Source organism: Mercenaria mercenaria, chromosome 18 (genome assembly GCF_021730395.1).
Source record: "Mercenaria mercenaria strain notata chromosome 18, MADL_Memer_1, whole genome shotgun sequence".
Taxonomy (NCBI): Eukaryota; Metazoa; Mollusca; class Bivalvia; order Venerida; family Veneridae; genus Mercenaria; species Mercenaria mercenaria.
In genome coordinates, this window is record NC_069378.1 from 13,468,737 (window position 1) to 13,485,003 (window position 16,267).

General features: G+C 34.4%; 1 protein-coding gene across 4 annotated transcripts in view; it reads right to left on the reverse strand.

Annotated features, from left to right (window-relative positions):
• Positions 1 to 394: 394 nt before the first annotated feature.
• LOC123537969 (fibropellin-1-like) overlaps positions 395 to 16,267 on the reverse strand; it is a 36,825-nt gene continuing 20,952 nt past the window's right edge. For all 4 annotated transcript variants that reach the window (XM_053530590.1, XM_053530589.1, XM_053530588.1 and 1 more), the window contains 2 exons: positions 8,036 to 8,167; positions 395 to 563 (listed from right to left, as the gene is read on the reverse strand). In XM_053530590.1, the coding sequence (XP_053386565.1) occupies positions 459 to 563; positions 8,036 to 8,167 (237 nt within the window). In that variant the 3' untranslated portion in view covers positions 395 to 458. The remainder of the gene's footprint in view (positions 564 to 8,035; positions 8,168 to 16,267) is intronic.

Here is a 16,267-nt window from a genome sequence, read left to right on the forward strand (position 1 = left end):
GGAATAAGAGGCTAGGTGCCCCTGCGGGCAACATTTCATCATCGTCGGGCACTTGCTCCGTAAGAGTCTCAATCAATCTATGAGGGACCTGTGATTCAAAGTCAGCGACTTGAACAACATGGCCAAGGAGAACCCACTTGTTTACGGCAGGACTAATGCATTAAATGATATGGTATCTCGGATAGCGTCGTATTTGACAAAAACAAAACGCATACATTTTATGACAAATGATAACAGAAAAGGTGGAACACCACAGATTTGCCAACACGACATAAGTGAAACTGTTGCAGGCTCGGTAAGATCTAGCTTTTTTACATAAGCAGTAGTGGAAATGAAAGCTATTTCCACGCCCTCCAGCCCCGGGCTGAGCTAAATACAACAAATTTAATAGAAATTGTAAGTTTTATTGCTATGATATTTTATTGCTGTAAGAACACGTGTAGCAGAGTGAATTCGCACTACAGTATTACATGGTAATTGTCTGGATTGCTTTGTGTAAGACCTGTATTTGTTCCATTCACATGGAACATTTGCGGTGCGGACGAACAAGCTTGTCGGATGATCTGGAAAAAAATACTACAGATACTATTTTTTTTCTGAAATAATACAATGCAAAAAACTTTTAAATCAGTAGTTTGCTTTATATATACGAGAATGAATATTTGACGATATCAGAAGTTCTGACACAAACAATTAAATGATTAGTTAAACTACACATTTTTACGACGCTTTATACCTAACAAAAGGTTTGCACAAATGGTTTTCTCTATCCCTTAACACTTTACTGATAAACTCCTAATTCAGTTAATATCTTGGCAGCAATATGAAATCTAAACATTAAAAGGATCTGCTGAATTGCAGTGTGCAAAACCATTTAAAGGTCCACTACTTACACCCGAACGAATATCATATGAAAACCAGAGTTTGTAGCTGAAACTTCCTTTTTACTGAATATATGACCCACTGCATCGGATCTGACCGAGTAGCCATGAATATGATCAAGAATAACAGACAAATAAACAAAAAATGCCAATTTCAAACCTAAAGTATATTTTCCAACTGCTTACGAACCCGTCGCGCATCTTCGGATTTTTTTGGAAGAATTCTCCGGAACGAGAGTATAATTTATAAATACATGGAGCATATATCATATGCAAAAACGATAACGTAATTTTTACAAATTTAGCATAGAGAATTTAACATTTCTGTAACTCACAAAATCTTCATGAAAATCATTCTTATGATACAGGTAATATATAACTATACTACAAGCTTTCGGGAGGACAATTTAAGCCCTTCCCGAATAAAATAGTTTCAACCCTTCGTCTGCAGACTTTTACAGTTAATATCTTTTCAGCATAGTTTTAAGAATACAAATGAATAATTATCTTACACTGTAGAAATAAAATGTGACTGAAATCTACCTTAATACACTGATTACATATGGCTACATTAATTCAATAAAATGTTAGGCATTAGACATAGTCTTGGCCTAATACATATGTCATTGTCAATTTGAAACTAAAAATCTGTACATCTCATATTTTTCATGCAATTCGTGTATAACTACCATTATGGAAATACAGTTATTTTGTCGCTCGTCTTTAAACGAATATTCGTTTGAATTAATTCCAAAATCACGTGATCCCGAAGAATTTTCGACCGATTACGGAAAAGCGATAAAAACGAAAGTAGGACAAAATGACCACTCATGTCGATATCACTCCGGGAGAACTATGTTCCAGCGTAAGTCATGTCTCTACGATATCATGTGACATATCTCAACGATGTCTGGTTACGGTATCGCTCAATATCACGCGGTTTATACACTTTTCATATTTAATAATTACTTTGATTATATTTTCTTGTGTCTTGGCGTGAACATGTACTCACGTTTTAAAAGTAGTTGATTAAAACATTTAGATTTTAAAAACAGTCTTCTGTTACTTGAAAAATAGAAGTACTTTGCTATTTTCCAGAATAAAAGATATACTACACGTTTTCAAAAACAATATTTACAGACAGTCAATGATCGATAGAAGGCAATGTCAGTTTTAACCTTAAAAATATATTTTCTGCAACAGCTTTATCATAAACAGGCAATATTTATCTAATATCCTGTTCCTCACTCTAACCGATGATGTTACTAACTCTAAATGCGACATAGACATGCGTTACTGACACTCATCGAAGTCTTGTGGCTAAACACATTACTTATATTTGAGTAAAATATACCAGCAAGTCTAAATGTGACTGAAAGTCAGATTTTGTTCAAAGTGTGTAGTATTTTTTGTCCGGTTTTCCATTTATTTAGGAAGAATGAATGCACATTTCCCGATGCAAATCTAATAATCTTTTTATAATTGCTACACGTGTATTATTCATTATATCAACGATATAAATTTTGTTCTTTAGCTCGAGTTGAACTGAAAATGTCGTGGTTAAAGAACTTAAAAACAGGACGACATTCATGAATCTATGGAAGTGACGTCACAATTGACGACACGCACCCGATATGAAACTGGAACGTCAATATGGAAAAATATTTCTTGCACACAGGATTGGCGTTTCTGTTGATTTTACCCATGTCGGCAAAACCCGTGCCAGATGGCTCTCGTTCTGTTAATGACAACTAGCGCTTTATGTATTGATTATATATGGTATTGTTTATGTGAACTAAGAAATATCAGGTACATTGAGAGCTTTTCTCCGTCCCTTTTACATGAAGTATATTTCTCGATCCAAAAACTTTATTTTACGAAAAGAACATACCGTTACGCTAGAAACGATCAAACTAAAGTGGAACTTTGTTATTGTGCTTCACTGAAACGTCATGACGTCACTTCAGCTTATCATTATGGACGTAAATTTCGCGCGCTGTGCGTACATATCCTACTATAAGAAAGAGTGCTGCAAATAAAGTCTTTATGTTTGCTTTTTTTTCTTCTATCATTTGTAAAAAAGTAATCTGTCAGAATAAAACGCTTATTTGTATATGATATGCAAAAAAAAGTCAGTCATGTGTTTACGAATCGGGTAGAAATATCCGTCCTGGGGGCACCTGCGCCTTTGGCGGTTACGAGTTATGACGTCTCAGGTTCCTAATACATTCGCACGTACATTGTAATAATAATTATTATGTGCGGACAAAATAAGTGACACGCCTGCACAATGTCATGATGACGAAAACATTTGTTACAAAATAGCTAATTTCTGTACAAAGCCCTGGAAGTAATGCTTCACGATCCGGATAATTTATACAGTATTGATCAACGGCGTACACATGTATCAGTTATTACGTGAACACGGACTATTTAATAAGTGTGAACGTATAAGCTATTTTGAACCGATTTAGTAACATTAATGAAGCGTTTTACGTCACTCTGATAAAAGATACTAAGGTTTGTGGTGATGGAAGGCCCTAGGTGCACAACTGAACATTATTTCATATACGGACGGATGTCTTTGTAGAGCAAACGACCTACCTCAAGCGTACTGGATAGCTTTCTTACATGAAAATCCCACACCCAAAGCTTAATTTCAAACACATAGTTGAGAGGGCAAGTGATTCGAAGTCAGCGACCACTGGCCTCGGATGTCTTTCACGTTATAACTTACTATGGACGCACAGAATATACAATGCCAATTTAAATGATTTTTGTAAAATTCAAACACAATCCTATTATAGATCTTGCGGATCATACATTAACTCTATAAGAAGACCTTTTTTAAAGGAATCTTTTGCAACAAAACAAAGTCTTTTCACAAGAAATAGGGTGGGGGTATGTAAAACTATACGGGAATTTAGTAAAATCAAAATATCTCATTAATTGTGAATTTTAAAAAAACAACAGACCTAGTAAAATAGCGAAATGATCACGAATTAATACTTGAGTCACTGCGAACATGGATTGGAGGGAAGAAATAAATAATGATTTAATGAGATTGTTGAAAAGCAAGTTTATTTCGTTTTTTTTTTTTGTTTTTTGTTTTTTTTTTTAGAAAGGGACGCAGTAAAATGCAAATTCAAAGAAAGGAAAAGGCCGATTCAGTAAAACGACAAAGTAAAAGAGATTCGAGTAACTGCACGACTTTTATGAATTTAATCTGAAAAAGAAAATTAAAAAGGTAATGCAATAAACTGCATAAGTATGGCGTTTCGTAGTAAAACACAAGTTTCGTGAATTTAATAGATAAATTAGGAAAAAAATTCAAGAAATGCGCGTGTTCAAAAGGACGAGAAAGAAAGAAATGCAGTAATGTATAAAATAACAAAATTGTAATGTTCTTCCAAGTATTAAAACCTTGCATGTTCTCTACCCACTTTTAACGTAAAATGTAAACATTGAAATGCATAACATGTATACACTTTTTTAAAACTGAGTGTATGAGTAATGTTTCAGCTGAACACCACTATTGCGTAGGAGTCACCGACAATGCTTACAACATTCCATGGTATTTAAATTAAGTGGAAGTATTTCTATAGCGAACACCTGAAGATTCTGTTTCTATTGTAGAGCATTAACTTTACGCTTTAATTTTCATGCTGAAATTGTATATAATTATATGCATCCATTTCAAATACTTTAACACCAGCCTGCGTAAGACTATAATGTGTAAAATGATAACGACAACTGAGCCGCACAACGAGAAAACCAACATAGTAGGTTTGCGACAAGCATGGATCCAGACAGTCTGGGTCAGGATCCATGTTGTTCGCTAACAATTTCTCTAATTGCAGTAGGCTTCGACAGCGAACAGCATCGATCCTGACCAGACTGCACGGATGCGCAGACTGGTCTGAATCCATGCTGGTCGCAAACGCACTTTGTTGGTTTTCTCATTGCGCTGCTCAAATACATTTTTCATACTGATTGAATTGTTGTACCTTACTCACACGTCATCCAGTCATTTATGAAAGTGTCTAAGAAATGTTCTCAACGAAAAGATAAAATGTACATAGGAATTTTTACAAGTTCAGATATTAATTATGATGTTAAGACTTTGCAACACTGTATGTGAGACGTTGTCGCGTATTGTCCGTTATCGTTGCGGCCTTGCAACATTTATGTAGCTTACATAAGTTTATTTGTAGCTAGTTCGTTTTATCTTCCAAAATTCTGCAAATAGATAATAATAAATTTCGAGGGCTAAGCGCGAAACTATTGTATCTTGTTCTTTATTTATATACAGTTACAATAGTTTCGCGCTCAGCCCACGTAATATCGCTTACACACAATAAACTCATCTTTTCAGTTATGAAAACGTAGAATGAATGCTTTATTGCACATAATAAATGAATCAACAAGGTCATACGGAGCGACACCGTAACATTGTCGTTGAGATATGTCACATGTTATCGATAAGACTTGACTTATGTTGGAACGTAGTTCTCCTGGAGTGGATATAAAATAATACAGAAACAATCATTCTCTATGCATGTGTTGATTTCAATGGAATATTGCACGGTTATCGTAATGTTTGGTAGTATATTTCAAAATGTGTAGTCTTGTTTCAAGATTTATGTCTATTCATTTGTCTTTATTTTGAACCTATAAATATAAATATATTTTCTTTTTAAACATTTAACTAACCAGGTTTCTGTTTGATATAAATTTCCATAACAAGGCTTTATTGACTTTTTAGTATCAGACACTCGCAATTGTATTACATAAAGTGGTCAATTGTAGTAATAGAAAGGTTTAAAAATTTCATACTATCTCAATTAACTGTGAAAATAAAGTGTCAAAAGCGGCTAAGATAGAGTATTGATTATAAAAAATTGCTGTCATGCTACTTGAACAAGTTAGAATATATGGCATATTCGATTGTGTTTAGGAACATTCAGAATCTTGCAAACAATATACGTGTTACGATGTCAGGAATTGTATGGAAATAACCGAACATGTTATTTGTTTTGACATGAAAAGTGCTGTTTTCCTAATAACTTGAACTGACTCAAAACACCGTTAACTTTGATTTTTTTTCCGGAGTCCAGAAGGATGTCTTGTTTAATATATATCTAGATTCAGCAAAACAACCCTTAATTAACCAGTAAGTATTTAAAGTTGTGATGACCTTGTTCAGATTTGGACTTTTAAAGAAATTTTTACCGTTAATTTAAATGAACCCAATTAAATGTAACAATTTTCATCAAACATTTTAAATAAAATGAGGCGTATCTTTCTTAAACAAACGCAGCTGTTGATAAATAGGTACTCTTTTTAGCTCACCTGAGCAATGCTCAGGTGAGTTTTTCTGATCGCTCGATGTCCGGCGTCCGTCGTCCGTCGTCTGTCGTCTGTCGTCTGTCAACATTTAGCTTGTGTATGCGATAGAGGCTGTATTTTTCATTTAATCTTCATGAATATTGGTAAGAATGATAACTTTGATAAAATCTAGGCCGAGTTCGAAAATGGGTCATCTCGGGTCAAAAACTAGGTCACTAGGTCAAATCAAAGAAAAACCTTGTGTATGCGATAGAGGCGGTATTTTTCAATTAATCTTCATGAATATTGGTCAGAATGATAACCTTGATGATATCTAGGCCGAGTTCGAAAATGGGTCATTTTGGGTCAAAAACTAGGTCACTAGGTCAAATCAAATAAAAACCTTGTGTATGCGATAGAGGCGGTATTTTTCAATTCTTCTTCATGAATATTGGTCAGAATGATAACCTTGATGAAATCTAGGTCGAGTTCGAAAATGGGTCATCTCGGGTCAAAAACTAGGTCACTAGGTCAAATCAAAGAAAAACCTTGTGTATGCGATAGAGGCTGTATTTTTCAATTGATCTTCATGAATTTTGGTCAGAATGATTGCCTTGATGAAATCTAGGCCGAGTTCGAAAATGGGTCATCTCGGGTCAAAAACTAGGTCACTTGGTCAAATCAAAGAAAAATCTTGTGTATGCGATAGAGGCGGTATTTTTCAATTGATCTTCATGAGTTTTGGTCAGAATGATTGACTTGATGATATCTAGGCCGAGTTTGAAAATGAGTCATCTGGGGTCAAAAACTAGGTCACTAGGTCATATCAGGTAAAAACCTTGTGTATGCTATAGAGGCTGTATTTTTCAATTGATCTTCATGAATTTTGGTCAGAATGATTACCTTGATGAAATTTAGACCAAGTTTGAAAATGGGTCATCTGGGGTCAAAAACTAGGTCACTAGGTCAAATCAAAGAAAAAACCTTGTTTATGCAATAGAGGCGGTATTTTTCAACTGATCTTCATGAAATTTAGCCAGAATGATTACCTTGATGAAATCTAGGCCGAATTCGAAAATGGGTCATCTGGGATCAAAAACTAGGTCACTAGGTCAAATCGAAGAAAAACATTGTGTATGCAGTAGAGGATGTATTTTTCAATTGATCTTCATGAAATTTGGTCAGAGTGATTGCCTTGATAAAATCTAAGTCGATTTTGAATATGGGTAATCTGAGGTCAAAAACTAGGTCACTAGGTCAAATTAAAGAAACATCTTGTGTATGCGATAGAAACTGTTTTTTTCAATTGATTTTTATGAAATTTAGTCAGGTTAATTGCCTTAATAAAATCTTGGTCGAATTTGAATATGGGCCATCTGAGGTCAAAAACTAGGTCACTAGTAAGAAAAAACTTCTGTATGTGATAGAGGCTGTATCAGTTGATCTTCATGAATTTTGGTCAGAATGTTTGCCTTGATAAAATCTAGGTCGAGTTTGAACATGGGTCATCTAGGGTTAAAAACTAGGTCATATCTAAGAAAATGCTTGTTTTATCGCATGAGACCAATTTTTTTGTCCAATCCTAATGAAAATTGGTCAGAATATTTGTTTCCATGAAATCACTAGGTCAAACATGTTTTACACTGTTATGGAGTGTTTCTTAGGTGAGCGACCTAGGGCCATCTTGGCCCTCTTGTTTAGAAATAACATAGCCGAGGTAAAAGTGTCACTGTATGTCACTGTTTCTCTATTAGCTTACTTAAGTGTTGTTTAAAAAACTCTAATCACAAGAACAAAGATCTATTGGGAAGTAAGTAAACAAATACCACGAATCCTACGCCACCACTGAGGCATGCTGTAAGCACACCCGCTGTGTCTTCTTCAAGTGTGCCATCATTCTTATAAGCAGCGACGGGTGTGTAAGGCGTCATCGTACCACTTTGACATTGTGACATGACCTTTAATGAACATTGAAATGCTTATAATCGCATTTTAGATTAAGTACGGTTCTTTCATAAAAGCGGATAAACCAGTAGCAGTTTGCTTAGATGCCGACCATTTGAAATCATGTGTGTGTTGAAGGCGGGGTCGTGGCTGGTTAGGACTTTTTTTTAAATCCTGTCTTTTATTTTGCTTGAAAAATGTATTCTGGCATCAACATATTGAAAAATAAATATCTGACTGATATTTTCTGTCGATATAAAGTAACGCCTCGTAGAAAGTTGGCCTTATTTTCGTTACATAAATTAGGATTTTTGGGCAATGTTAGAACAAACCCAGCCAACCAAAACTCGTAGGATTTTATCCAGTTAGTAGTTGAATGGATGCACCTGTTCTTGATTTCGTCGCGCAGCCCTAGTGTGTCAGTCATATTATGTAGGCTTTGTTGAGTGAAATGTAGACAGTTACATGGGTTGGTCGACATACGACCATACTTACAGACAATCAATCAGGTTTTGATAATGCTGAGGCTAAATTTCGACGAGAGTTAAGTTTTGACCATTCTCGAACATAGAAGAACACAAAACAAGTCGTTAGATGCTTTAACGACTCTCGACTCTCGGCAATACTGCCTCTCTTTCAAAGTGTAAGAGACACCGGAACATCTCATTTGGGTAGACAGCGTGTAATGTCAGTACGGCAAAACAATTACACTCACGGCAAAATAAAACTCACGTGGATTTCTGTAGGCCGATATACATTGAAAAAAGCTTAGAGAATTGGAAACAATCTGCCACAGGCTCTATTTGTCTTGTTTGTACGCTACGTTACCGTCTACAGTATCTGATTATAGCCCACGTCCGTCGCAGTAAGCGTTGACTGAACGTTGTGTTTATGATTAGACGTTTCAACTTGCAAAACTCCGAGGGACGTATCCGTTTCTACCGATGACTTCGTAAACTCTGTACTTAAAATAACGTTCTCGACACAGGTATGGGCGGTTTAATGGTCTGGGCAGTCATCAGCTATAGGTTCAAGTCCGAACTCGTCCTGTGCGGAGGTTCTCTCACATCAAGTCGTGACATCAACCAGATATTACGCCTTTTTATTGTCTCTATAGTCCGTAAACGTCACAGCTTTATTGCCTTGGCCGGTGTGCTCATTTGACTGCAAGGAGACACGCCTAGGAATACCATGGACGGCGGGTACGTCAATGTCAACGACAGCCTTCCAATGTCCAGGAACTGATAGCAGCGCTCCACCAGGAGTGGGCTAGAATCCCATTGTAACTGTTGTACTATGTAACTGTTGCGTGCCCATGAAGCGACGTCATGCTTCTGTGGTTGCCAGTTGGCCAGTCCTCACGCGTAACAGATTGTGTCAGTCCAATTCCTCGGACCAATCTACGGAAATCCATTATTTGAAGCATAATGCAACCATAAAGTGCTATCGAATTAACAACCAGTTCTTTTAAATCACCAGATCATCGAATGTAATTGTTATTTTCTTATTTTATTTGAATCACGGTTAATAATTTACTGTACAATAAGTTTGAATCAAGCGTTTCTTTTCCTTGTAAATCATGACATAACACTTCTTCTTCATTATTAAAGTAGTAAATCCCACTTGAGCAACATTTTATAACATTTTCAGTTCTCATTATTCTATTAGAAAATTTAAGGAAATAAAAGACTATTTGAAATGTATATTTTATCACATTTTTGAAAAAATAAATTCTAGAATCTCCATTTAATGCAATTTATATCCAAAATGGTCTATTTCTTTTGAATTGTAGTTTAACCTTTTAACATTTGTTTTAAAAGGTATTGTAATATTTTAAATATCTGAAACAAGGCAAATTGTAACAGCGTGTAGCTTCGAAATTCATTTATTTGCGAAACCGAGATACACATATACATAATTATGGATGTTAAATGTCATACATAATTATCTTGATGAATAAATAAGTTTAAACCGAAGATGCTTATTCAACGCAATGATTCGAAAATCAAATTTGAAAAATGCTTCCAGTGATTATCTGATGTTTATTTAGAACTGAGTTGACACAAATAAGTGTAAATGATCAGTTTGTTAAGTTTTAAACAGATTCATTAGGTGGCCAAAACCTGATTAATCACATTAAGACAACATTTCCATCAAGATATTGATTATTGACGAAGATGAGTACCCGAATGATATTTGAAAGTATTAAAGTTGTGTAGTATATTTCAAAAAATAAGATGACTAATTAATTGAGAAAAACTCTCAATTATATAGACCAAAATACTTTTGAATATTAACTTTTCAGGTCTTTAGCTAGTTATACTTTTTGGAGAAGTCACTTCTCATTCAAAATGATCTAGGGAGAAGGAGAAGTGGGTGACTTCAGGGGGAAGTGGGAAAACTTCATCGAGTTTTTATTTCTACCCAATTGAAAGGGGGCTATAATTTTCTTGTAAATAGATAACAAAATAATTTTTTTTCGACCATTCATTTTCTTATTTACATCATTTCCCATGCAGTGATAATCGTTTTATTGAAACAATTCTGAAAAAAAGTTGTTTTCACAAATTCATGCCGATGCTGTAAATGTTACATGAGTAACCCGCCGATATTAAGTGTTATTATAGCTTGTATGAATACAGGATGAATCATATAGCGAGTTAGATATAGAACAAAAAATGGCAAGGATGTTCCCGTTTGTGAAGAAAACACCAAATTTTGCATGAAATTACTTTAAGGTATCTCAGATCCTACAAGAGGAGACACGCTATATCTGCCGTGGAACCTGCTTTTAAATTAATTTTAAAAAAGGGAGGTAAAATGACTTGAAAGAAATTATTTTTCCTTTAAATTGAAATTTATCTATAAAGTAATGTTTCATATGATCTAAACATGGATAACATATCACTAGCATAGACAAACAACCATTTGGTATTGACAAATATACGAAGTTTACTCTAAAATACTCTTATTTCTCAAGATACATACTAAAAAGGGAGGTAATCAGAATTTACTGTAATGTTTAATTTCAAAACTGCGTGTGAAAAGATGTTTCTTATGAAGAAAGCATGAAAGTTTGTGTTCAAATATTATAAGGAATACTGGATCAGAAATGGACTACATATACGATTTGTTTGCTTGAATAGACCAAAACATGAAGCCCCAAAGGGGAACTACCTTTTATTTACTTCAATTAAATATATCTAGAACAATTTCAAAAATGTTAATTCATTATCTTAACCAATTGTAATCCTTGACACAAAATTTATTCAATTACAATTATTTATACACATTCAATATACATGACTCAGGAAAAATAATATGAGGCCCTTAAAGGGGAAATTGTTAAAACTCACTTTTTAAGAGCAAGTTAATTTATTTCAATCGTTAACATATCATATTACTGAACTAAACATAAGAAAAGAAACAAAGTTCATGGATCTTATGTAGAAAATGTATATAAAAAAATAAAACAAATATTCACATGTTTAGGTCCATGAGATTAGCTATATATCTGTATTCATCAGGACAATAGATTTATATAAATAAAGGCCCTTCAGTGGATCATTTTTGTATGTTACATAACATTATATGACATAATCATGTTTTCAAATCAAATGACTCATCCAAAGACCCATAAAATAAAAGAAACTGATATTTGCACACTTTCAGTACATATCCAAGAATTGTAATAGGTTTCCCAGTACTTCTCTAATACATTTAGGCCAAATTTTGTAACCTAAGACAGAAAATACACTATTTCTTTATTTGTCAAAGGCTTAATACGCAAGATAACTGTAGCTCAGTATATTTTAAGGAGACATTGTTTATAAACTAGTCGATTTATCTTTACCTTCAAAAATTTACATCTAATTCTATTTGGCATGACTTTCTCTATTTCTGTATAATATTTTCTTCTTAAACAATTTTTTATAATTATGTAACTATTTTCGTTCTTGGGGTGTCTGCAGTAAATCACAGCACTTTAGCAATGTTTATAGTTATAAGTTCTGTTGAGGAGTTCAGTGAGAGCGACCGTCTAGTGGTAAAGGTGTTGTCAGATCAATAGGTAGGTCGTTGGTTCAAACCGTTAAAAGATTAATCTATCATACAATACCAGTGCTGTTTTCAAGAAAGCGGAATTTAGACTAATTCTGAATCTTGAAATCTTGAAATCTTAATCAAATTCAAATAAATTAGTATCAATGAATATAATACAAATTAGCAGTAACAAATACAATAATACATTTAGTTCACATTCCATCTTTTTGTTGTTGTAAAGAAAGCATTAGGATGATCTTATGCTTTAGCTTCTTGAAAAACATAAGTTATGTCTTTTATAATACGTTTTACATGAATTTAAATTAGATATTGAATTACAAGAAAAACACAAAATAACCCCTTCTTTAGCTGCTCTTTTCAATTAGTAATAATATTTATAGAAAATTTGAACTATCGGTACGCCATATACAGTATAAGTATTGTAAACCGATTATATGAATTACAGTATGTACGTTTATGTGAACTTATTTTTATAAAATACCCTTAATGAACCTCAAAAGGTAAAGAATGTTTAAATATTAATTTGATATAATTAAATACTAAAGTTAGTTTTGTTTACCTGAGTGGTATAATTTTCACACTTAAAAATAATGTCATCATGTAAATGAAATTTTTAAACAATTTTCCCCCTTTTAGGGCCTCACCTATGTCATTTGTCAGTGTCCTATATATTAAAGGTATATAAAATGTAACTAAATAAATATCATGTCTATAATATTTAGGTTATAAATTAAGCTTTTGGACATTGCTTCCAAAAATAAATGATTAAAATAAATAAAATATAGGTCCCTTTGTGGGGCCTCATTTTAAGCTAACTGAGGTTAGCAAACTGCGTGTCTCCTCCTTTTTTGTTGGATTCAGCATACTTCAAAACAATTACCTACGTAGTTTGGTGCTTTCTTCACAAAAAGAAACGTCTTTGTCCTATAAACTACTCACTCACTAAAGTGAATGAAGTATTGCCATGCAAATACAAAGTCCTCTACTGGAAGGCATCTAATTATCTCTACTGCAGTATAACATAATGAACTGATATCTGTCAATGATGTATAAACAAATGTATAAAATATAACAGAGCACTTGGATTAATATTTGCATATATAAAAACGTACACTTGTTTTCATTTGGAGTTTTTTGGCCGGTTATACAAAAGTTGTCATAAAATTTATTTATAGTAACAACAAAGGGACGTAATTCTAAAAAGCGTGTGCCTCATGGTGGAGAACATTTGTGCCAAGTAAGATCAAAATCCTCCCATGCATAAAGAAGAAATGCTCCGGACAAAGTCATTCTTGAATTTGACATTTGACCTCTATGTATGACCTTGACCTTAGACCCAGGGACCTGGTTCTGGCGCATGACAATTTGTCTCATGGCGGTGAACATTTGTGCCAAGTAACATTAAATCCCTCCATGCAGTATGACCTTGACCTTAGACCTAGGGCCGGGGCTTTGCGCACAACTTGTTGTCTCATCAAGGGGAATGTTTGTACCGACTGATATTTAAATTCTGTTTTGCATGACAAAGTTATAGACCGGACAGGAAAAAATCCTATTGACCTTTGATGTCAAAGTATGACCTTGATCTTAAATCTAGGGTTCTGAGTGTTGCGCTTGACACATCGTCTCATCATGGGGAACATTTAGGCCAAGCAATATTGTAATCCCTTCTGGACCGGACATGAAAAAAACCCTATTGACCTTTGGTCTCCAATTGTGAACTTGACCTTTCAGCTAGGGTCCTGGGTTTTGTGCATGACATGTTGTCTCATCATTGGGAACATTTGTGCCAAGTAATATCAAAATCCCTTCATGGATGGCGGAGTTATGGACCGGACAGGAAAAAAGCCTTATTGACATTTGACCCATAATGGTGACCTTGACCTTTAAACAAGGGCTCCGGGATTTGCGCATGACACGTTTTCTTATCATGGGGAACATCTGTGCCAAGTAATATTTAAATACCTTAATGAATGACAGAGTTCTGGACCGGACAAGAAACAGATCCTGTTTATGTCATGTTAACATTTGACTGCTAAGTGTGACCTTGACCTTTGAGCTAGGGGTCTGAAAGTTGTGCATGACACATCGTCTTATTATGAGGTACAATTGTTCCAGTTGATATTAAAATCCCTTCATGAATAGGAGAGTTATGGACCGGACAGGAAAAAAGTCTGTTAATCTTGGACCTCAATTGTGACCTTGACCTTTAAGCTAGGGATGCGGGCTTTACGCACGACAAGTTGTCTTATCATAGAAAACATTTGCGCTAAGTAATATTAAAATCCCTTCATAGTTGAAAGGAAAGAGTTATGAACCGGACACGAAACAGACCCTGTTCATGCCATGTAAACATGTGACCTTGACCTTTGAGCTAGGGTTCTGAAAGTTGTGCATGACACATTGTCTTATTATGAGGTACAATTGTGCCAAGTGATATTAAAATCCTTCCATGGATGGGAGCGTTATGGATCGGACTAGAAAAAAGCCCTGTTGACATTTGACCTCAAGTTGTGACATTGTGTCCGGGTTTTGCGCATGACACGTCGTCTCATCATGGGGAACATTATTGCCAAGTAATATTAAAATCCCTTCATGGATAAAAGAGGTATGGACCGGTCACAAAATTGCGGAGGGACGGAATGACAGAATGACGGAAAAGCGCCTTCTTATAGTCCCCGAAACTGGTTTTCAGCCAGTAGGGGACTAATATTTTATTATTAACACAGTGTCACCACTTTAGTAAAAAGTATGCCACTCGAATAAAACTGAAACTAACTCAATCTTTGTAATCAAAATTTCATTCTATAATATAGAATTTGTTGTTCAGTAAAGCACTAATCCTGTGAAACCTAAGCTCATTATTCTTTCTTACACTCAACAGAAAGCAGGCTTAAGTGTTTAAAATACCAATATTGCAGGATTGTGTTCTTCCTCGAGTAGTCTCCCACACCCTCTTACATCACAGGTATTGGATGCATGATCTGGTCCAAAAACATCCCCCTTATACCTACTCTTTATTTGTTTAGTATTAATTGATAGATATCATCCAAATTATCATGCTACAACATTGTCACAACTTTTCGATTTATTTCTAGTGACGTATATAATCATCTACATTTCAAAAAGTGGGGATCGTATATGTATATTATACATCGAAATGCATCAGACATGTTCTGCAATTCATTATCTTCAGTGCGAGACTGTACCACGAACGCAATTTATATATCCCAGTCAAGATGAAGTTTTGACTGGCTTTGCCCCTAGGTGCTCATTAATCTTTTATGTTTCATTTATGTAATGTTTGTTTACGAACATTGAATGTCATAATTGTTTTTTTTCCTACAATATTTACTATATTTTGCTTAGAGAAGTTTGTTAAATGAGAACCTCTGATTTAGGACAAAGTGCTTCTTACCAAAGTGCCTCCAGATTTGGCTAAAAACTAATCTTTCTTTTAAATTGTAGTTTTGATCATATTATGAACATTAGAATACGATTTTTTGTTTCTAAAATATTTTAAAAAATCCAAATCAAGAAGAAAAGTTGAACATGCAGGGAATCAAACTCCGGACCGCCGCGGCACTAAAAACATTTTCCCATCGTCGTAACCAATAGCGTTATAGCTGAAGTAGTGAATAATGACTTCAAAATATAGAAATTTGTAATCGAGACAGTTTACCTGGAGTAAAAGCGTGACAAACTAAGTAGTAAAAACAGCAAATTCTCATGTGTTTACGTAATATAATGTTTGTAGGTAATTGTAATTAACTTTTAAGCCTTCTTAAGAAATATAGCATTTATTTCAAGATCTCCCAAAATAACAAATTTTGTCGAACGATCTGGAGGCATGCCGCTTTAAGAAACTTGCATTTAGTTATTTCATGTGGAATTAGGCAACTTTCTCGACAGAATATATGTCGTATTGCTCTTATTAGTTTTAAATAACATAAGTATAACAAAAATATTTTGAGAGAGAAAAAAGAAATTATCTTTGGTTTACTCTGAAAAAAATATCAACAAGTATTCTGTTTTCAAGTTCCGAAACAATA